The following is a 24,334-nucleotide window of genomic DNA, read 5'->3' as shown; positions in this document are numbered from 1 at the left end:
AGAGACTCTGCCTTTCTGACATCCACCGGGAGGTCATTCCACCACCGAGGGACCAGGACAGACAGCAGTCGTGACCGTGAAGTGCAGGTGTGGCAAGGGGGAGGCGCCAGACGGCACGAAGTGGCAGAACGGAGGGGTCTTGTTGGTGTATAGATCTTGATAAGGGATTGAATATATACAGGGGCTGATCCTTTAACTGCCTGGTATGCGAGCACCAAAGTTTTAAATTTGATGCGAGCCATAACAGGCAGCCAGTGGAAGTTGCTGAGCAGGGGGGTGACATGTGAATGTCTGGGAACATTGAATACCAGACTGGGCTGCAGCATTCTGGATGAGTTGTAGGGGTCTGATGGCAGATGCTGGAAGGCCAGCCAGCAGAGAATTGCAATAGTCCAGGCGGGACAGGACCATTGCTTGAACAAGTAGCTGAGTGGAGTAGGTGGTGAGAAAGGGTCGGATTCTCCGGATGTTGTACAGGAAGAACCTGCACGCCCGGGTCACCGTAGCGATGTTCTTGGAGAAGGATAGCCTGTTGTCCATCACCACTCCAAGGTTTCTTGCACTAGGGGATGAGGTCACTGTGGTATCCCCTAGTGAGATGGAGAAATCAGAGAAGGGAGAGGTTAAAGCAGGGATGAAGATCACCTCCGTCTTATCTGGGTTGAGCTTTAGATGGTGGTTGCCCATCCAGCTCTGGATGTCTCTTAGGCAGGCTGAGATACGGGTAGAGACCTGTGTGTCTGATGGGGGGAAGGAGAGAAAGAGTTGGGTGTCATCGGCATAACAATGATAGGAGATGCCATGAGCAGAGATAACGGGGCCAAGGGATCTCGTGTAGATGGAGAAGAGGAGGGGTCCGAGGACTGAGCTCTGGGGGACTTCTGTAACAAGGGGGCGAGGGGTTGACACTCCTCCAGCCCAGGACACCTGGGAGGACCGGCCAGAGAGATAAGATTGGATCCACTCTAAGGCTGTGCCACAGATCCCTGTAGATGCCAGGGAGGCTAAGAGGATGGAGTGGTTGACCGTGTCGAACGCCGCAGAGAGGTCAAGAATGATCAGGACAGAAGAGAGAGAGGTTGCTCGTGCAGCCTGAAGGGACTCGTTGACAGAGAGGAGTGCAGTCTCCGTCGAGTGGCCAAGTCTGAAGCCGGACTGGTGGGGGTCCAGCAGGTTATTCTGAGAGAGGAAGGAAGAGAGTTGGTTGGAGGCAGCTTGTTCAATGGATTTGGATAGAAAAGGAAGGAGAGATACCGGACGGTAGTTTTGAATGCAGGAGGGGTCTAGAGTGGGTTTCTTCAGGAGCGGGGTGATGTAGGCCCTCTTGAATGATGAGGGAAAGCAGCCAGAGGACAGAGAGGAGTTAACAAGGGAGGTGACAAACGGGAGGATGTCAGGCATGATTGCCTGAAAGAGGTTTGAGGGGATGGGGTCCAGGGCACAAGTAGTAGGGCAGTGGGAGTGCAGGAGGTGAGAGACATCAGCATCTGTAAGGGGACAGAAAGAGGAGAAACAGGGGGCAGACACAGAAATGGAGGCAGGCATATAAGTGATGGTGGTCGCGAAGGTGCTGCGGATATCTGCAACCTTCTCGTCAAAAAATACCGCAAAGTCATCAGCAGTGAGCGAGGACTGAGATGGTGGGGGAGGTGTGCTGAGGACAGAGGAGAAAATGGAGAACAGTTGACGAGGGTTAGAAGTGGAGTTCTGGATTTTTTTTTGGAAGTAATTTCTTTTGGCAGTGGTGATAGCGGAGGAGAATTCCACCAGGTGAGACTGGTAGGAAGACAGGTCCGATGGGTCTTTTGATTTCCTCCACTTCCTCTCAGCTGCACGTAGGCTGGGCCTGGAGGAAACGTAGAAGGTCAGAAACCCATGGGCTGGGAGGGGAGGATCGAGCAGGCCGGGAGACAACCTTGCTCTGCATGGTTAATTCTTAGTATACTTGTGACCAGATTACAAGGCTCTCAAGTTTCATGAAAAACTCAGAGTGAGGTTGCAAATCAGGGCTGGAGCAAATCAACATTGTGTATGTTTTGGTCGCAGAGGCCCCTTGGCCAAATCCACTTCTCCCAATTATAATTTAGTTTATCATTGAGTTTATATAAACTATATAAACTATAATTCAGTTTATAATTGACCAGCACAAATAAAACAAATAGAACCGAAAATGACGGGCCAAACCAATAAGACAAACTCAGCTGAATAAAATAAATAGATTTAGTTACACATGTAAGAAAAAAATGTAATAGTTCGGGAGAGGTGATCTTTGTGAGCATTTGTGCAAGGGTGTGACTTTGAGTGTGTGACCGAGTGTGTATGTGCATGCGTGACTGTGTGTGTGTGTGTGTGTGGTAGGGATGAACCGATATGAAATTTTACGGTACGATAGGATATCTTCAAAATATCACGATATTACACGATATTGCCCAGTGGCGTAACGCAAAATACCGGGGGCCCTCTGCAAGGTTTAGGCAGCGGGCCTTTTTCAACGGGGGGGTAGATTGGTGCAGTGTCAAGTAAATTGAATTTTAATAAATAAATTAATAAAATACTTCATGTTTTTCTTGTAAAATTGTCTGGTAGACTGTAAACCCCTGTCAGTAAATATTTAAATTCGAATTAACATCAATTATCTCTCTCATTTTCGCAGGGGCATCTTTTCATTGGCTGCACAAGCAAAACATAAGGAATTGCATTTAAACTTTCATATTCGCGCATATTTAAGCAATGTTTCCAAACATAGGCTAATAGCAGCTAGTAGCTAACGTTAAGTTTGCATGAAATTCTTCGACATGGGAGGTTAAAAACCTCCCATTGGGACTTTGTATTGCAGCCAAACACTACAATTCATAGAAAAAAATGACGTGACAAATGAAATAAGTCGAAGTTTTCAACTGAAACAATATTTTACTATTTAAAACGTACTAACTTATTGGAGCGTTGTTCACAGTATACCTACCCATCAGAGCACACTGCCTTTCTGAGCGTGCAGGTGGAGAGTGGGACAAACGCGGCAGATCCTCACAGTAACCCCGCCTACCGGCCAGACGTGACTCCAAATCCAACGAGACTGCTTTTAAAATCATGTTTATTTCCGTGTAGTGGGTTTTATCCCTTCTCGGCCGACTCACCGTGAGAAAAGACAGGTGTGGCGTGTGAGCGTGTGAACTGGTTGAAATGCTTGTGTCTCACAGTCAATGGGTGAGACTTGAGAAGTTTGAGATTACATATAATATCAGAGATTCCATCCTACGATTACGTCATTTGTTATTGACCCACAGAAGGCTGTAGAGGAAGTGAAAACAGTCACAAACTGCATCCACAGGATCCACCATCACTCTAGAACGCAAGTTAACGTACGTCTCTCTTTCTTCGGCTGGTTGTTAAAACGACAAAAAATGCTATGTGAGTGTGTGCATGAACGGATGGGCGAATGAAAAGCATCAATCGTACAGCGCTTTGGATAAAGGTGCTATATAAATTCCAACCAACCATTTGCCGGCCTTTTGTTTGGATGTGACGCTACAGTAAGCCTCACTGCAAACATAATAAATTAGCATTCTGAATCTGATGTCGGCTATTGTGGTAAATAGGTTACTTTCCTATTATTCGGAGCAGTGGAAGACATATATAATATATACAAACAATGAAGCTCATGCGTATTCAATCTGTTCTGTCTTGAACAATATTATTTTGGAGTGTATGCGCTTGAATTATGTCGAATTCTACAATACTTTTAATAGGCGCGCACAATAAAATAATATTGTTTGATCATTATTTGGTTTATGGTGCGAGAATGTGATGGCACAGTCTTATCTTCGTGGTGCACCTGCTAACGAGCAAGTTGCCTACTATTGTTTGCTTGTTCATAACGGCTTTTCTGCTATCAGATAATGACATTACATTAATGGCATTTGGCAGACGCTCTTATCCAGAGCGACGTACAACAAAGTGCATACCCTTAACCAGGGATAAGTGCGCTGAAAGACCAAGTTGAAGTACAAATACAGTTGAAGTACAATTTCAACTGCTACCTGTACAACGAAGATAAGGGCCTATTTTTTTTTTTTTTTTAAACAAACAAACAAACAAACAAACAAACAAACGAACAAAGCAAAAGTGACCAAACTTAACTAGCCAAACACTGCTTACCTAGCCAACTAAAAATACCGATACACAAAAAAGTAAATCACAGAAAGACAACAATTAAGGTTCACAGGGAGGTAGGGAGGGACGGGGAGAGGTGCTGCTTGAAGAGGTGCGGCTTCAGTTTGCGCTTGAAGGTGGGAAGAGATTCTAAAGTTCTGACCTCAAGGGGGAGTTCATTCCACCACCGTGGAGCCAGAACAGACAGTAGTCGTGAGCGTGAGGTGGAAGTTCGGAGAGGGGGAGGTGCCAAGCGGCCTGTGGAGGCTGAACGAAGAGGTCTGGCAGGGGTGTAGGGTCTGATGGTTTTTTGTAGGTAAGCTGGGGAAGACCCCTTAACTGCTTGGAAGGCTAGCACCAATGTTTTGAATTTGATGTGAGCCATGACAAGCAGCCAGTGGAGGGAAGTAAGCAGGAGGGTGACGTGTGAGTATTTGGGAAGGTTGAAGACCAGACAAGCTGCTGCATTCTGGATAAGTTGGAGGGGTCTGATGGCGGATGCTGGGAGGCCAGCCAAGAGGGAATTGCAGTAGTCCAGGAGGGACAGAACCATCGCTTGGACCAGGAGCAGTGTCGAAGGCAGCAGAGAGATCTAGAAGAATGAGGACAGAGGAGAGGATGCTGCTCGTGCGGCATGGAGTGATTATTTGAATGCAGAGGGCAGATTTAAAACTATTATGCTCTGCTGCTTGTCTTCGAAAGCAGAAGAAACAATGTGCAGAACCCCAGGGCTCTCACATCGAGTGTTAAAGTTTATTTATGTTTTAAAAGCCATTGGCTCAGTACTGTTCGATCTCCAAGTACACTACAATGTGGCACACTTTACAGTTATTTAACTTTCATCCAAAGGGCCCAACAGCTGTCCGGATCTTATGGCTACACCGGGGCTTGAACCACCAATCTTTTTCGAGTCTCAATCCTGTACTGTAGATCGTGTATAAAAAATTCACAGAACAAGATGTTCTTCCCCCGTTTTATGACAATCGATCACAAGTCAAAATCAGACTAAAACATCAAACCGTTAAGAGTTGAGCAAGCTGGTTCCTCCAAAACTCTTAAAGCAAAAAGTCATGCCAAAGTCAAGTATACCAATATGTATGCGGCCTATAATCAATGTATATCTTATGTATGCTGCCTATTACTCGTGATCAATATGTAATCCAATGAACCTATATCATTAATTACAGATGAGCTTGGAAACGCAAGAAACCACCATTAATCAAATGTTAAAGTATGATTGAGTACGCCTATATATTTTTAAACTGATTAACTGCTCATTTGTGCTCGAAGTATAGTGACCCTTATGTAACCTGAATTGAATAAAATAATGTGTATGCTTAAAAGGAAAATTGGAAAGTACCGAATAACACCATGTTTTGCATGATTCATCTTTTATGATTCCTCTTGCATGAACAGCTTGCAGGGCAGGATGTCTTGCGTTGTGGGGGTGGGCTAGCTTGGTCAAGGACAGTTTGAACAGCTGTAGGCCTGTACAATGTGATAAGAACATTTATTTGAAGAATAGCTTACAAAACAAACGTCATGTTTAAAGAAGTGTATAAAATGTGTGTGAAACCAACAATCGAGATTCAATTCTGCAGAATGTGCACTTGTGCTAATAAAGTCTGATTTTGTTGTTTTTTGACAAATTAGAGATTGGACTTAGAATTCTGTCGTTTCCGAGACACGACAGTAGCAGGAAACACCTGTTAACTGACGAAACTACTATTTAGATTCTTTACTAACCAAGGTATCAGGAGGACAGTAAATGACTGTGAACTCCTCATTAATGTAATGTACAAATATATTTATTTGTACATAAAGCCAGCATGACTCTAAATTAGCATGGCAACTACCGTTATTTCAGTACGTAAACATGCATGGGTGAATTTATTCCACCGTTTCCAAATGACATAGCCTATTTATTACCAATAGCTACATTTGTTACAGATGTTAGTGGGAAATAATTGCTTTTCAATGTGAACACTGAACATTGGAAAACAATAACTTGCACATGAAGCTCCATATAGGCTACGTTACATTTCACTAATCTTCAGAAATGTTTCTGAATTGTAACTGAAATTGAATGTAACCGACAATAGCCTAGACCATAAACTGCTGCAGTGCAAGGCGTTCAGATGACACATCAGGATTCTTGGAATACAGTTTGTATAGATTTTGTGGTGTCTCGAGGTTTTGTGTTTTTACAGGCTGTAACGAGTTGTAACTGGCTATGGGAATATTTGTGGGCTCAGCAAAAAAAATAACGCTTATGATATTTCATCGACACAAGATGTCAACACTGATGACGTTGAAGCCAATAAGCTTGTTGATTTTCTTCCCCTCGTTCGCTCCTTTGCTCCACTCGTTACTCCACTCCTTTGCTCCACATACCTTTTTCATTAGCTTGGATATTGTTAGGCATGCAGGCACAGGCAGATTTTGCTACATTTATGAGCTGAGAAGGAAAGAAGTAGCCTACCAACGCAAAATAAAAACGTATTTATGTGTTATATAATTGTGTATATAACTATGAGATCAATGTGTTTATATGTTCCTTTGGAAACAAAAATAGACAAGATGCTTTGCAATTATTTTATTTTCATCTGCTTGGAGTCCATTCACTTTGAGACCTTTGAAGCTTGCGTGACGATTGGCTTCAACAAAATGACCTATATTTTCGCTGGATAATCGGTATGTCCAGCCTTATAAATCCAAAGTCCCTGGTTACTTTTTAATAGTTTCAATGGATTTTGACAATAGACATGTCAGACTTCAATCATGTTAACGCTCTCGAGCGTGCGCCTACGTTTAAGCAGCAAATAACCGTGTTGTATCCTTCTAACGTAATTTCGGTGCCGTTGAACGTAATCGAATGCTTTTATTTATATCGTTCGAATGTGAGTGTGTGCAGTTAAAATGCAAATTGTATGGCTTTGTGCTATGGCCCGCAGGCTCAACTGTAAAACTAAGGACCCGTCCACGTATGCTGCTTCGGCAAAAGCAGCGCTGTGGAAATGATTGGAAGTAATGAGACTCCACGAGATCCACCATCGCTCTGAAACGCAAGTTAACGTAAGTCTCTCTTTCTACGGCTGGTTGTTAAAACGACAAAACATGCTATGCGAGTAGCCATAAGATCCGCTGCTATTTGCCTGCTATTTGGAAACGTAATAAATTAGCATTCTGAATCTGATGTAGGCTATTGTGGTATTCATGTATTTAGAATGTTTTGGAAATAATGGTAGACTAGCTAAATAGGTTACTTTCCCATTATTCGGAGCAGTGGAAGACATTATCCATATAGAAACAATGAAGCTCATGCGAATTCAGTCTGTTCTGTCTTCACAGAAGAGCCGAAGTAGTCGAAACAATATTATTTTGGAGTGTATGCGCTTGAATTATGTCGAATTCTACATTACGGACTGAATACGCAAGACGTTTTGTGACCAGAAATGCACATTATCATGTCGTAGTGTTGTATGTTTACAATAGAGCTGTAGATTGCCCAAACTGTTTTTGAACTCTGGAAACGTAAGCTGTACGTTTTTAAAATGGGAAAAATGGCAATCCGAACTAAACCTTTTTTTTATTTTTATAGGCGCGCAGAAGAAAAAAATATTGTTTGATCATTATTTTACAGGTTTATGGTGCGAGAATGTGACTGCACATTATGATACGTCTTATCTTTGTGGTGCATCTGCTAACGAGTAAGTAGACTACTATTTTTTGCAAGTTCATAACGGCTTTTCTGCTATCAGATAATGAGGGCTTTCAGTTGACGGGTGTTTCGTCAGTTGACAGTTGTTTCCTGGTATCTACAATACAGGATTGAGACCCGAAAGATTGGTGGTTCAAGCCCTGGTGCAGCCATAAGATCCGGACAGCTGTTGGGCCCTTTGGATAAAAGCTAAATAACTAAAGTGTGCCACGTTGTAGTGTACTTGGAGATCGAACAGTCCTGAGCCAATGGCTTTTATAACATAAATAAACATTATTTTTTAGCTTTAACACTCCATGTGTTATTATGTCGTTCGCTCCTTTGCTCCACATACCTTTTCATTAGCTTGGATATTGTTAGGCATGCAGGCACACAGGCAAGATTTAGCAACATTTATGAGCTGAGAAGGATTGTGTATATAACTATATATAAGTGGTAAAATAAAATCAATGGGGTAATTTCTCTGACCTAATTTTAGATCGGGAATGGCTGCAGTCAGTTCTTTTAAACGAGGCCCTAGGATACATGCCTTGAACATATAGCCAGGATTCTGTACTGCTGTTATAAGTAACTTTGATAATGACATGGGCATTGATGTGGTGGAATGTAAAATAGTGTCCGCAAATGTACTTCTCCTTGTTTGTTCACAGTGGTTTGGTTGTTTTGATCCATTTTGTGAATGAAATGAACTGACAAGCTGCATGTTGGTCCAGAGAGTTGTATGAGTTTTGAAAGCTATTGTAAAAAAAACTTTAATCATAGCAAAAAAAAATTATAGGTACAAAGTGGGGGAAAAATCCTGAACTGCAGTGAAAGACACTGTCCTCTACCAGGACACCCCCACCTCTAAGACGAAAAACAAGGCCACCTCTCTGAAGGAGTACTTGTCATCTGCCATTCCATTGACCACCTCCACCTCCTCCTCTCACTGCTTGATCTCTATTCTAACATGGATCATCTGACTGCTCCATGTTGTCACTGTATTGTTGCAGGTGATAAACATCCTTACTCCTGCTCTTAACACTATAAAATCAGTCATCAGTCATTTGACCACCATCTCAAACATGTGTGTCAAAAAAGAAAAAAAACCCCTGTGACATGGATGGTGATGCAATATTACATTCAATGATAATGTGGTAAAATGGATCCTGTTCCAAAGTAATTGGTGTCAATAGATTTCTTGATCCTAAAAAAATCATGATCTAAACATGGAATGTTGTAACAGGAATCAGTTTCCATAAAACTATGCTTTATGAATAATGTTACACTCATAATTGTTAGTAGTTTGATACATTGGGAGTTAGACGCATTATAATGGATGGAAAGACAATATTTTCCAAAGTGTTTCATATCTTTGTTTTGAGCACAAACTCGGCAACAGTATTATGGAAACAGTAAGTAGGTCAGAATCATATGAACCATATGAATCATATCCAAACGGAACACGGGGAAGTGGCCGCTTAAAAATTATACTAGCGAGTCGATGGGATCATTTAGGCCTACTTATTTCTTGAAAGCAAGTTTTGTAAGGGTAATTTTCTTAATTGATTCTTAAATGACAATGTGTGTTAACATGAAGACAAGGCAATGTCCTCTACCATGTAACCCACCCCCCCCCCACCTCTCTGAAGGAGTACTTGTCGTCTGCCATTCAATTCACTGCCTCTTCCTCCTCCTCTCACTGCTTGATCTCCATTCTAACATGGATCATCCGACTGCTCCATGTTGTCACTATATTACTCCTGCTCTTAACACTATGTAAAATCAGTCATCAGTCATTTGACTATAAGCTCAAACGTGCATGTCAAAAAAGGTTGAAAACCCCTGTGACAAAAGATGGTGATGCAATATTACATTCAATGATAATGTGGTAAAATCGAACCTATTTCAAAGTAATTGGTGTCAATCAACTTATTTATCCTAAAACATTCATGATCTAAACAGGCAATGTTGTTACAAGTAATCTGTTTCCATAAAACTATGTTTTTGGAGTAATGTTACAGTTACTCTGATCATTTTCAGTAGTTGCATACCACAACAACACAGTTCTATTCCAGTAGGCTATAGTCCCTTCTCTTCACCTTGTTAGGGCGCATGAAGGCCTGTTCCGGGATTCCTGTCTAAATTCTAAATAAGAAATCTACCAAAGGTAGATAACTAATCAATATTATTATTTAAATGGAGTCAGATGGTAGATTTATTGGCCCTATTTTGGAGATTCTTGGTCAGCCGGACCAGTAGAGAGCGGAAGGCAGAGTGGTACTACTGTCTTTGTAACTTGGTTTATTTATTGGCTGATCTAGTTTCTCCACATAGCCATTTAACCCAACTAATATTCTTTCAGCAACACCAGAAGGGCAAGCACGCAGATACCTTCGCTAAATTCCATTGTTGGGGTAGCGCGGGGCTTACAAAACACTTACTGAACACATTATTAGGAACACATGTACATCTATTTATTCATGCAATTATCTAATCAGCCAATCATGTGGACACAATCACACAGATATGGGTCAGGAGCTTCAGTTAATGTTCACATCAGCCATCAGAATGCGGGGGAAAATCTAATCTAAGTGAGTTGGACCAAGAAATGATTGTTCTGTGTTTTGTGGTCACAGTAATGCAAATAACCACACATTACAACAGTGGTATGCAGAAGAGCATCTCTGACAACACAGTGTGTCAAACCTCTACGTGGATAGGCTACAGAAGCAGAAAGACTTAGTACGTCTAAAAAAGTCTAATAAATACCTAATAAAGTCCTCACTGAGTGTAGAAACATTGTCAACAGTCAACAGTAGCCTCCTCTGTGTTCGGACACAGCACATTTCTTTCTGCCTAAGAAATTAAATTCTCTCTTCAGTTCTCATTTATTGAAGGCAGTCATTTATTGAAGGCTGTTGGGGGGAGGAGAACAACATTCAGCTCATGTGACCTGGAGCAGCAGGCAAAGTCACAGGAAGTCCCAGGCACACAGACATTACATAGTGTTATATTATATTGATTAGACAAAGCAGAGGCCTGTCAGCAATGTGAGGTTAAGGGCCTTGCTCAAGGGCCCAACAGCTGTACGGATCTTATTGTGGCCACAATGGGATTCCCCACTGAGGTACCAAAATGGGAATTAGTTATTTTGAAGATACAATGGAGCTGTGTTTTTAGCTGTCCGATAGGCTACCAGCAAGGTTTTGCTGGTGAGCCAATATGGTTACCCAGTGGAGTGCAATGGCCTGCTTTTTGTCTTCCAGTTGTTCCAGTATTGCACCCAGAAGTATCCCAAGAATACCTAGTATACCCAGTGGTGGCAGCCCCCGGAAGTAACATCACCCTGAGCTGTTTTTTTCCACGCAGTGAAACTGACCTACTCTTCAATCTAATAGTGGTCTGGGTGCATGGTGATGACATGGTGCACAGTTACTACAAAGCAACAGACAATCTGGAGGCGCAGAGTCCAGCGTACAAGGGGCGCAGTCAGCTGTCCCCAGACCAGCTGGCTGTAGGCGATGCCTCACTCAGGCTAACGGGGGTGCGAGCGAGCGACCACGGCAAGTACACGTGCGATGTGGCCAATGAGCAGGGCAGGAGCAAGAAGCAGATTTTTCTAGCAGTAGCAGGTGAGTACCGCATTCATTTTCCTGAAAACCACCTGTGGCACTGTTACGACCGGCCAGGGGGGTGGTCATGACAAATTGGGCTCCCTCCACATAATTGGACAGAATTGGAGAGAAAACATTTTATCGACTGCTGTAATTGATGAATAAAGTGTAGAGTAACAATGAATACCAGGGTTGCAGACCCTTGGTCTGGGCTAGTGTTCTTCTATGGCTAATGCCTCCGACTTATTTCTGGGTGTTTGTTCTCTGCTCAGCTGCATATAGGGAACCTGAGCTTGCCATCCAGACCACCTGCAACAGCGTCATCCTCACCTTCCTCTCCACCCTGGGCTTCCCTCAGCCCACTGTGCTGTGGAGAACCAAGACAGGAAGTGACATCACCAACCAGAGCAACACCACTATGGTCCTGGACGAAGGGGGAAAACATTATGAGGTGGTGAGCGAGATGGTGCTGAAGCAGAGTGACCCATACAATTGGACGGTCACATTTGAGATGAGGCTGGAGCTCCTCAACCAGAGCTTCTCCCGCTCTGTCAGCCTCCGCCCACTCCCAGGTAGGGGGCAGATACTGCACATACTGAGCAAAGGGTTACCCACACAAGGCACAATTTTGCAAACAACAACAAAAAAAGCTTTATAACGGCACTTGAACTTCACGCAACAGTGCAAAAGTGCAGAAGTTACTGATATTACTGACATACTAAAGCTGCTCTTTTTATTGCATTGTGTTGAGATGTGTAAATTGGTACTGCTCAATGGATTTGTTCCAGTAAACGCCCTCAAACATGCTTTTTTTTCGTGTTCAGAATGAAGAAAGAAAGACGTTGAAAGAATAAAGATCACAAGGGAACTGGGAACAGGATGTTAACAGAGGAGAAGTTTTATCTCACAATGTTCCTTTGTCCTCCGCAGATTGCTGTGGGACGCCAGTGGAACCTAGGAACAGACTGTTTCTGCTTGTACCACTATTAGCTATATCATTAGTGGTACTGGCTTGCTTAGTCTGGTACAAAAACAGCCTGTCGCATGGACCTGGGAAAGTTGACAGTCCCATTGGAACAGAACCGGTTGCAGAGGAAGAAGAAAGCTTGGGAAGGCAAAGCAGGCATTTGTCTGTGTAAATTTCATTTTGCTTTGTGTGGTGCATTCATTAGTGTGCGTTTTAATTCATCCCATTATTATATGAATGATATTTAGTTCGTTTTTTTACTGTTCACTTGTATAATCACACATGGTTGTTTCCACCGTCTTTTCCGTTTTACTGCCTTCCATATTTGCATCAGGGCGGCCTGTAGCTTAGTGGTTAAGGTGCATGACTGGGATCCGCAAGGTCGGTGGTTCGATCCCTGGTGTAGCCACAATAAGATCTGCACAGCCCTTGGGCCCTTGAGTAAAGCTATTAACCCAGCATTGCTCCAGGAAGATTGTCTCCTGCTTAGTCTAATCAACTGTACGTCGCTCTGGATAAGAGCGTCTGCCAAATGGCAATAATGTCATCCATCCATCCATCCATCCATCCATTACCTTAACCCGCTTATCCTGAATAGGGTCGCAGGGGGGGCTGGAGCCTTATCCCAGCATACATTGGGCGAAAGGCAGGAATACACCCTGGACAGGTCGCCAGTCCATCGCAGGGCACACACACCATTCACTCACACACTCATACCGATGGGCAATTTGGACTCTCCAATCAGCCTAACGTGCCTGTCTTTGGACTGTGGGAGGAAACCAGAGTACCTGGAGGAAACCCATGCAAACACGGGGAGAACATGCGTCCGTCTGAAGCCCCCGTCCGTCTGGACGTCCATCTGAAGCCCCACGTCCGTCTGGACGTCCATCTGAAGCCCCACATCCGTCTGAAGCCCCGCGTCCGTCAGTCACCTGTACTTCCCCAGTTTTTTTTCCTGTTGAGTAATTAGAAAATTCTACTATTCGTTGGAATACAAAGCTCAGTCTTCAGAAGCTTTTTATTTGGAACAAAACTATTGGCAAACGTATCTTAAATAGCAATACATTTTGTCAGCAAATTAGTATTTTTTTTAGATATAGCAATTATTATTAATACATAGAAAATTTGGTAAATAGAAAGAAAGTTCATTTAGGATAGGCCTAATACATTATTAACTGGTGCCACGCATCAACTTTGCCTCGCCTCAGAACTGCTTGAATAGGCTAGCTGAAGATGCCGAAGAAATCAGCAGAGTAAATGGTAGGCATTTATATAGCGCCCTTATCCAAAGCGCTGTACAATTGATGCTTCTTGTTTACCAATTCATACGCAATTTGTTGCCATGCAAGGCACCATCCAGCTCATCAGGAGCATTTAGGGGTTAGGTGTCTAGGGGTTAGGGACACGGCCCAGGTGGGGGATCGAACTGGCAACCCTCTGGTGAGGCGGTAAGACTGGTCTTACCACCTGAGCCAATATCGCCCAGTGTGTGAACATTTTAAATGATCAGCTCAGTGCCAAATATGCAAATATGTTTCCCGACGTTAGGCCTATTTTGTTTATTTCTCCAAGCTAATACAGACCGTTTCATTTATTTATTTTAAGCCTATTTTATCTGTCATTGCACTGTAACACATGATTCTTAGGCTATTCTGTTTGCTATTTATTTGTTTCACACTCTGTATCTATTTCATCTATCCGCTGCTGTCCATCGATCGATCGATCTGGTGTATTGAAGCGATTTAAGGTAACGTCAGTGTACCGCCAGAATTGCTGCAAGTGCAAATGGAGAAACAAACAAAACAAAGCTCTCGTTCTACTCCTCGTAAAAATGTCAACTTGGTATGGAAATGCTCAAAATACTTTCAGGTTGTCGAACACATGATAAAAAATATATCGGATATTGTTGTGGCGGCACGGATGGTGCAGTGGGTAGCACTGCCGCCTCACAGCAAGGAGGTCCTGGGTTCGAATCCCCGTCGGCCGGGGCCTCTCTGTGCGGAGTTTGCATGTTCTCCCCGTGTCTCCCCGTGGGTTTCCTCCGGGTACTCCGGTTTCCTCCCACAGTCCAAAGACATGCATGTTAGGCTGATTGGAGAGTCTAAATTGCCTGTAGGTATGAGTGTATGAGTGTGTGAGTGAATGGTGTGTGTGCCCTGCGATGGACTGGCGACCTGTCCAGGGTGTATTCCTGCCTTTCGCCCAATGTATGCTGGGATAGGCTCCAGCCCCCCTGCGACCCTGATCAGGATAAGCGGGTTCAGATAATGGATGGATGGATGGATATTGTTGTCAAAAGATACAGCAAATGTAGGTAAAATATCCTATTCCCGCAATGTTATTCTTACCCCCGAGGGCGTGGCTATGGCTGTGACGTTTCGATCTGGGTTTAAATATATTGCGTATTTCGGAGCTACGCAGCAGTTGCTTTCAGCTTTACTGCTGTTTGGAGCACCAGAAATGCAGTAATGCTGCAGTAATAAGTGTAGCATTCCGATTTGAGTTGCGTTCTGTTCTTCATGATGTGATGTAGTTGTGTGGTGTTCGAGGAAATTAAAATGAAATAAAAAATGTTCTCAAACGTCCATATCACCCATGTGAGCAAGTACCATGTACCTTTAGCAGCAATGACTACCTGCTGTTAAAATGGATGGGCATTTGGGTGATTTTCAGCGAAGTAGTCTTCCCCTTCTTTCATATTAGGCTTAAACTGCTGTACTACATTTAGGTTGATATTAAAAACAACTGGAAGTTCAAGTAAGAACCTTAATTATTTGCCACTAAAATTGCAGTGTAGCCACAATAAGATCTGCACTCTTTTTGCAGGTGGCTGCCAGGTGCGTTTGGGAGAATATGATAGGTATAATGAGAAGTCTTATTTTTGCCCTGCACCTGTTAATTTGTAAGTTGTAAATTCTGTTGAAAATGTTCTGCTTTTCCACTGTCCAAAATTATCGGAACTCGCACTCCTCACTGCTGATGTAAACAGGAGGCCCATGCCTCCATTTCCACCATATTATAAGAATATGTACAGTATATCTTCCTGAAACTTGGCAGAAATAAAAGTTATTTATTATTATTATATTTTAAGTATGTTATCGGTAAGATATAAAACTAAATATTTCTCATACAAGGTTGACACATTGAGCAATGTATCAAACCTAATTCTGAAGAGCAAGTGTCTAAATGTTTGATTTAGGTATTCAGGTTCCTATGCATGCAGCATCCATCATATTTGAATACATTGAAACATAAATATTGCTATAAATTACGCTAAAAATGTACCTTCTCTGTATGTATGAGCGCGTGCACTTGCATATGTGTTTGTGTGCTGCAACATAACTGCCGTCAGAGCTGGTTTAGTATGCAAGTATAGTTTAGTATAGTTAAATATCCTTTCAGATAAAAATGCTTTGCATGTCTCTGCTTTGTGGGTCATGGGAAAACAAACTGGCAACAACCGTTTCCTGAGTGTGGTTTTCATATGAATAGGGGCCTAACATTCGGAAGCCAGTGACTTTTAAAACTCGTGAGTTTCTGCATATTTTTTGCCTCCAAGTGGATTCATTATGTTTAGCATAAATACCACTGCCAGTCCCCAGAAAACTGAGAGGCTATCCAGATCTCATAGCTACATTAGATTTTATTCCAGTCATTTGGCAAAGGCTCTTATCCAGAGCAACATACTGTTGTGGAGAAGAACATCTGTGTTACTCTCAAGAATTTAAAAAATGGCAAGAAGGCAATCGCTAAGGATAATATTAACCTAACAACAATTTGTTTACACATAATAGGTACAATTGAACAGATGAACTAAATCTTACACGGCTATGCCTATTAAGTTATCCAAGAAGGTTTCTAAAGGGAGAGGAAGAGCCGTGGTGCTCAGTATACCCTGTGGTGGCAGCCCCCGGAAGTAACATCACCCTCGGCTGTTTTTTTCCACGCAGTGAAACTGACCTACTCTTCAATCTAATAGTGGTCTGGGTGCATGGTGATGAGGTGGTGCATAGTTACCACAAAGCAACAGACAATCTGGAGGGGCAGAGTCCAGCGTACAAGGGGCGCAGTCAGCTGTCCCCAGACCAACTGGCTGTAGGCGATGCCTCACTCAGGCTAACGGGGGTGCGAGCGAGCGACCACGGCAAGTACACGTACGATGTGGCCAATGAGCAGGGCCGGAGCGAGAAGCAGATTTTTCGAACAGTAGCAGGTGAGTACCGCTGTCATTTTCCTGAAAACTGAGAACGTTGTGTTGCATTGTTGAAGACCACCTGGGGCACCCTCTGCCGTAGGGCTGATTACATGGAAATGATTACACTCAAAGTTTGGAGGTATGGTGATGGACATTACTCCCAGCACCAGTACAATACAGGAGCTTGGGGCATTTCTGGAGCGTGTTAATGCTGCACAGTAGAACAGGGCTGTCCAACCCTGTTCTTGGTGACCTACCGCCCTGTAGATTTTCACTTCCACCCTAACAAAGCACACCTCATTCCCTTCATTCAACATGTAGAGCAGAGATCATCAAATCACGATCCTCGGGCTACAGGAATGAATGCACCCTCGCCTGTGAGTCCGGATGTGAAGAATGTAATGTAATGAATGTGTGGCCAATCACTTGCACTAATTGTTCAGTTCATTACCTGGGTGAAAAGACAGCCAGGCATGGGCTTAGATTTGAGGGTCAGATTTGATGATCCCTTAACTAGAATGAACAGTTAACATTAACGTGGGATCAACCATCCGACTGCCAGACGACTGCTCTTACCACCTCAATGTCACCCCCTATGGTTTTGGCGGTTTAAGGGAATACTCTTTTTTTTTTTTTTTTTTTTTTTTTTTTTTTACTTAGACTACAAGCCAATGCTGGAGACTTATCGAATTTTTTTTTTTTTTGGGTTTTCTTTTTAGACTATTCATACAATACGCTACTAGGCCTACTTTGGTCCCCAGATTATACCAATGTCATTGTCCTCTTGACCGTCATCATTTCTTTTCCTTATGGTCACTTTTTCGAGCCAAGATTGGGCCTGTTTAACCATCCATTTTCAGTTTCGCTGAGCATGCTCTGGGTGACATTACAGTTTACACCACGTGCTACGACCACCGCTCATCATGAATGTGGTTGCATAGCTGCCCGTCAAACAATGTATATATACACGTAGTAAGTTTGAACATTATTTAGTAATAGTTTTTCTCATTTTAATGATGGTGTTTTAATTGTATTTAAAGTATATTTTTTATATTTTATATTTTTATTTATTTATTGAAATAAAATAAGAGGCTAGTAATTCCAAATGAGAGGCAGATTAGCACTAGAAGTATAAACCTCAATTCTCAGTTCTTACTTACCCCTCCCATCCCTCAACATGCATTCATGATTTATACACAAACCTCTCAAATTCATCATATGAAAACATCACCTCCTCCATTTGTGCAAGGACCAGGGATCGACATTCCCCCCAGAAACCCCAGTAGTTACCAGAGATATTGTTGCTTATTAAGACTATGGCGCCTCATTTCCCCATTGGAGTCCATTCAAAACTACAACTTATTACTGGCAATATTATACTATTATGGAGAATACTTTTAAATTCAAAAATGTCTTCTCACTGAACTAATTAGTACAAGGGCTGATTATTTTTCAAGATTGATTTAATTCCTTCCTGTTTCGGTACGAGGTGTGCATGCTCTGGGGCCAAAAAAACAGTTTCAGTTCTTACAATAGAGGTATATCTTGATGGCTGATCAGTGGATCAGCTGCATTTTGTTTCCTGCCCAAAACCAATTGCCCTCTCTCTTGACTGTACTTTGAGCAGTTAACCAGTACATGCTTAATTGACTACTTGCAATAATCACTTCTGTCACTGTTGTGTTTTTTTTGTTAAAAACATGATGCTATTTAGCCCTGTCTGGCCAAACCTCATTCTTCTACGTGCCTTTTTTGCAAATCTATCTGCCAATGCAATATCTGCCAATGCATTTCCTTGAATACCTACATGTGCTGGAATCCACACAACCCATATCCTCAGTTCCATCCTCTGGATTGGAAATAATGTCTGCAATCTCATGTGGTAATTCTCGTCTAGATTCTGAGCGGAGGCATCACAGACTCATTAAGGAGTTGGAGTAAGAACTGAAACTCTCAGTGGCCCCAATTCTTCCACCCATTGTAAAGCGAATAAAACTTTTCATGTCTCCTGTACACACAAACAGATCATGCCATTTATTCTCTTCTTATTGATTTCAAAATCGGGCACAAAGAATGCCATCCCTAATCTATCATTGTGTCTCTTCGATGCACCAGTATATATCCATACTATGTGGGGTTGGTACACAGGTCCATTGTTTCGTTATTAAAATCACATCTTCCTCTTCAGTAATTCCAAATCCACTGCTGGCTCCGTCAACAACCATGGACGCACCACAGGGAATGCTACAGTTTGACTTCCAAGCATATCCTTAATACCTATCATATGCGCCTCTTCGTCAGTTGACCAACCAAAGGTCCTCTTCTTCCTTTTTACCTTTTCTCAACAGGGCTCTAAATATCTTTGGGTTGGATGGTATTGTCCATGCCGTGGCAGGTTTACCCAGTAGGTTAATGAAAGCTGTAACCTTCTCAGTTGTAGTGGGGTCTCTGCAATCACCACCTGTATTACTGCCATTGATTTTTAATTGTTTTAATTGTCCCACAGATTCTTGGTGGAAGCTTGCATTTTATACCCCTAAAATTGCTCCCTCCACTTTCATCATTCGAAACAATACCCCACTTGACATGGCTGGCATGTTTCATCCTGACATCTTGGGGATTCCCCCCTTGAACATCAGGAAAAAAGCATAAAATTTAGATTTGAATCCAGCCGTGGTTCCAGGGATTAAGACCAGAAACTCATGTCCCCTACAGGTGGCAAACATGAATAGCTGCAGGCCATCCAATCATTTGGAATTGCTAATTGGCACAAGTCTTCAGCCAGCAGGTATAATTGGTGAAATCAGATGGCTGCATGGGAAGGGCTTCACTTTCTGACCCCTGGGCTTTCCACCTCAGCTTGTAACAAGCTGTTAATTGCAAATTGTATCATTTTAAAGCCATACTATAAAGGATTTGCAACTTTATAATATTTCAACTTTATAATCAATATTATAATACAACCATGCTCAGTCATTTCTATGATGCCCTGACAGTATGTGTCTGTGTTCACTTCTGCCCAGTACCTTACTGATCTACCTGTATTTGTTATTCTAAAAAGTGTTGGGGAAGTTTGTTGGTGTGACCCTTTTTTCTTTGTGCAATTTATCTGAAAAGTATAGACCAATATCCCCGGTCAGAGATATATTGCATTTTTCACGAAATTCATATCTCTGGCAAATGTGTGGTTACATTACATTACATTACATTAGTCATTTAGCAGACACTTATCCAGAGCGATGTACAATAAAGTGCAAATTAGAACCAGGGACACATGTGTTGAAGACCCTAGAGGAAAGTTCCAAGTCCTAGGATGATCACAAAAATAAAACTTGAACCCTTGAAGAGTACATGTACTTTCCAACTAGCATACCACGTTTGGCAGCAAGAATACCCTGAATATTAAAATAATCATACATAAGTGCTATAACCTATGGTACACACGGCTAATTATAGCAGTGGGGTAGGGAGGAAAAGGTGCAGCCTGAAGAGGTGAGTTTTCAGTCTGCGCTTGGAAATGGTCAAAGACTCTGCTGTTCTGACCTGGCCAGAACAGACAGCAGTCGTGACCTAGAATTGCACAGCTTGTTGTCCATCACCACTCCGAGGTTCCTTGAACTGGGGGATGAGGTCACTGTGGTGTCCCCTAGCGAAATGGAAAATCTGAGAAGGGAGAGGTTAGAGCAGGGATGAAGATTAGTTCTGTCTTACCTGGGTCGAGCTTTAGATGGTGGCTGTCCATCCAGATCTGGATGTCTGTCAGGCAGGTGGAGATATAGGTGTGACTGTGTGTCAGTTGGGGGGAAAGGAGAGAAAGAGTTGGGTGTCATCAGCATAACAGTGGTATGACTTGCCATGAGCAGAGATAACAGGGTCAAGGGATCTGGTGTAGATGGAGAAGAGGAGGGGACTGAGGACTGAGCCCTGGGGAACTCCTGTAACAAGGGAATGACCAGCCCAGTTGACCTGGGAGGAGCGGGCAGAGAGATAGGACTTAATCCAGTCTTGGGCTGTGCCACAGGTCCCTTTAGCTGCCCTCCTGCTGGGAGAGCATGAGTCGAGAAACATCAGCATCTGTGTTGGGAGAGAAAGTGGTGGTGGTGGAGGTTGTGTGCTTTTGTTGCCTTGGGGGTTGGCTGTTGGGCCGCTGTTGTAATGTTAGAGACATTTGCTCTAATAGATAGATAAAAAAACAATTCTATGTAAAGGTGAAAAAAGAAAAAATAATATTGACAATGAATGAATTGATGTTTTTGTGTTCACTATGCCTGTTTAGGTCACATAATTTGGCAGTGCGGCAGGCAAGAGCAGGCTGAAACCAAATGGGTCCTAGCAGTGGTGAACGTAGAATGTTCCATCCCAACTAAACTAAATCTAAGCTACCCCGTAGCTTTTGTGCATATGACAGCGAATTGGGAGTTTTTGCTATTGTAAATATCTGTTGTGCATTTTGACATACACGCAACTGCTTCACATATGAATGAGTAGGTATGAGATATTGCTGTACTTTTGAAAGTGACATGATTCCAGTAGTCTGCAATATGATGCTACTGGCAGTAAGCCAGAATAAAATATCCAGTTATTTTATTGGTGGGTGAGCTTTGTCAACCTGGTGGTGTAGAGTTGGGGAGGAAATTGTTTTTTTTATTGTGAACACAGCAGCAAAGCAAGGAAAGAAATCCTGCATAATATGCCTTTTAATGTGTATAGATGGCTGATTTTCCCTCTCTCAAATTTGCATCCCAGGATTTTTAATTGATCAGTTCAGCGAATGCTTTCACTTTCAGTGTGCTATAATGGCATGTGATTCTTTTAGAAATAGAGGTTGCAGTATACATTTACATATTTGTCTGGACTCATGTTCTTCTACGGCTAATGCCTTGACTTATTTCCGGGTGTTTGTTCTCTGCTCAGCTGCATATGAGGAACCTGAGCTTGCCATCCAGACCACCTGCAACAGCGTCATCCTCACCTTCCTCTCCACCCTGGGCTTCCCTCAGCCCACTGTGCTGTGGAGAACCAAGACAGGAAGTGACATCACCAACCGGAGCAACACCACTATGGTCCTGAAAGAAGGGGGAAAACATTATGAGGTGGTGAACGAGATGGTGCTGAAGCAGAGTGACCCACACGATTGGACTGTCACATTTGAGATGAGGCTGGAGCTCCTCAACCAGAGCTTCTCCCACTCTGTCAGCCTCCGCCCACTCCCACGTAGGGGGCAGATACTGCACATACTGAACAAAGGGTTACCCAAACAAGGCACAATTTTGTGAACAACAACAAAAGCTTTATAACGGCTATTTTTGCAACAGGTCTGGACAATAGCCTATTTACAAAGCACGTGCTGACATAAGACACTTTACCATACGTTGTAAACCATGCTCCTGTACATACCATGTTGTTCATGCCCCCAAGAAGTTTAGACCTACCAGACTCGATGTTTGATTTGCAACTATGGTAACATATATTCACATGAACAATGGAAACAAGAAACAGTGGTCGACCTGTAGTGTGTCATTCACATGACCGTACAGACAGCCGGGATGGGAGTATATCTGTAGATTTCTGGTCAGGCCTGACCAAAAATGCTTGGGAAGCAGTGATATATGCTATGGTTACTTGTATGTGTGTCTCACTGACTTGCCTGCATATTCAATAGCACAATATATATAAATTATGGGCCAATACAATACATATTACGATATTTGTCTGATTGTATTGGCCAATACGCCCTATGTTGGGGATTTCCGTTCTTATCCAAATAGGACCAGTGTGGGTACAGGTGTTTGTTTTAAATGGCACTAAAATACCAGATTCTACTTACTGAGATGTTGAAAACTGATTCGTTGATTTGTTGTGTGAGGTGTCTTGGTGCTGGGCTAAAACAAATACTTGCACCCACATCAGCCCTTGCTGGATAACATTGTACACTCCTGCCCTGTATGATCATACATCCTTATTAGTTTTCTCATGGTCACCCCCACCCCTCCTTGTTGCTATTTGTTGAATAAACACCCTCAAGCAGCTGATGAAGCACATCCCACCCACTCAATGTTGACCCAAGCAGGGAACGTGTGCCTCACGCAACTCTTTGTCTTCTTTGACATTCAGAATTTACTTTAGATGGTTATACCCATCTCCAAATACTGAGTATGCTTTTTCAAAACTCTTAACACAGGTAGCACAACAGCAGTCTACAGTATGTGGACTAAACTGTGGACCATTTTTCATTGTTTTCACACAAAATGCATTAAATGAAAATGTCTTTCAAAATTCAAGAATTCTTATCTCACTCAAACACAACCACCAGCAAAACTCTGCTATGTTAACGTACCGTTTTCAAAACTGTTAAACTTGAGTTCAAAACTTAACACAATTGAGTTAGACAGCAATTTGACTTGTTCACTATAATACCATATTGAAAGATATTGTCTAAAAGTAAAATATATATATATATATATATATATATATATATATATATACATATATATATACCACCACGGAGTATTAGCAGATAATGTTACATTTTCAAATGTCCAAAATATAAGCTTGACAGCCATTCCTGAGAAAACATGTAGTCATGATGAAGAAGCTATGTACCGTCCCCTTTGAGAGGAACTTTAGGATTATTTAGGAGTTTTAGGAGTTATTTAGGAGTGTGTAAAGGAACTGTGGTACCATTATATACAGGTAATATGTCTATACATCTTACCTTATCATTGGACAAAGAACAGCAGTGGATGTTCCTGGCCAGGTGGGAGCTGACATAACAATATCCTCCGATTGCTGTTACACATACCAGTGTTTGGCCCATATAATACGGAGTGCCTCATCTAATTTCTCGGTGAACTGTATAGAAGGTTTGTCCCAGGTGAAGAAGGGGGGCAGGCGAGGAAATGTGTAAACATTCATAATCATGTGAAACAATGTGGCATTTCACCACGCCTGTGAGTGGTTTGAAGTCTGTCCAAGGATGATGTCACCACTTTTCCTCTCACCGCACACCATTTTTTAACCCTATAGAGAAATAATTTTTCTCATGGAGGTGGAAGGTACATATATGACCACTGTCCACATGATCAGATGTCCCTCCTATAGGCAATGAATGCTGCATGCCAGGACTGTGTGGAAGATTCCCTGGCATGGATCAGGCGTTCAAAGAGGTTTTTCCCTCATGTGTATGGCAAGAGAGAATATAAGGTGTAATATAGATGATAGTATGTCTGTGTTTTTCCTCATGTTTGGCGACAGTGTTACGGTAGAATTAGTTGTGTTTTGGCAGTCTTGGTGAATTTGGTACTGTTGTGCCCAGCTGCGTGCTGGTAAAGAGAACTGTGTTGAGATTTTTGAGAAAGTGCACTCAGCATTGAAACATGGGTAAAACCAATTGTAAAAAAACTGTAAGATCACAAGTGAACTGGACCCATGATGAAGTAATGAAGTAATTGTATCTCACCTTTTGTCGAGACCAGGCACAAATGGACTCTTGTGCCTGTCTTAGTGGCATTTGTGGCTTGCTTGGCTTACTTCGCCATTATGGTGTTTAGCAAAAAACTGAACACCACAAAAGTACTGAGAAAGCTGATCGTCCTACAGAAACATGACAGGACAAGAAAGCTTGTGAAGGAAAAACAAATGAACAAACAAATCAATAACTGCTGGGAGAATTTTACCCAATAAATAAATGATTTGTTTTACAATAA

General features: G+C 42.4%; 2 protein-coding genes across 10 annotated transcripts in view; both read left to right on the top strand.

Annotated features, from left to right (window-relative positions):
• The window catches only part of LOC133132825 (CD276 antigen-like), a 137,311-nt gene extending 122,293 nt beyond the window's left edge, over positions 1-15,018 (top strand). The window contains exons 1-6 of one of the 9 annotated variants that reach the window (XM_061248584.1): positions 3,113-3,359; positions 7,104-7,224; positions 7,793-7,859; positions 11,119-11,484; positions 11,739-12,038; positions 12,397-15,018. In XM_061248584.1, the coding sequence (XP_061104568.1) occupies positions 7,823-7,859; positions 11,119-11,484; positions 11,739-12,038; positions 12,397-12,605 (912 nt within the window). In that variant the 5' untranslated portion in view covers positions 3,113-3,359; positions 7,104-7,224; positions 7,793-7,822 and the 3' untranslated portion in view covers positions 12,606-15,018. Of the gene's footprint in view, positions 1-3,112; positions 3,360-3,391; positions 3,409-6,261; positions 6,844-6,905; positions 7,225-7,298; positions 7,320-7,750; positions 7,860-11,118; positions 11,485-11,738; positions 12,039-12,396 lie in introns of those variants that run through there. The other 8 variants (XM_061248635.1, XM_061248626.1, XM_061248600.1 and 5 more) reach the window with 8 other exon arrangements.
• On the top strand, positions 13,254-24,334 carry LOC133137302 (V-set domain-containing T-cell activation inhibitor 1-like). The gene is made up of 3 exons (XM_061255536.1): positions 13,254-13,356; positions 16,413-16,646; positions 21,543-24,334. Exons 1-3 carry the CDS (start codon positions 13,254-13,256, stop codon positions 21,902-21,904), a joined length of 699 nt encoding a protein of 232 aa, XP_061111520.1. The 3' UTR covers positions 21,905-24,334.

The sequence above is a fragment of the Conger conger genome, chromosome 1 (assembly GCF_963514075.1).
Source record: "Conger conger chromosome 1, fConCon1.1, whole genome shotgun sequence".
In the NCBI taxonomy this organism is placed as follows: Eukaryota; Metazoa; Chordata; class Actinopteri; order Anguilliformes; family Congridae; genus Conger; species Conger conger.
Note: the sequence above shows the minus strand (reverse complement) of the source record. Positions and strands in the feature narration are given on the sequence as shown.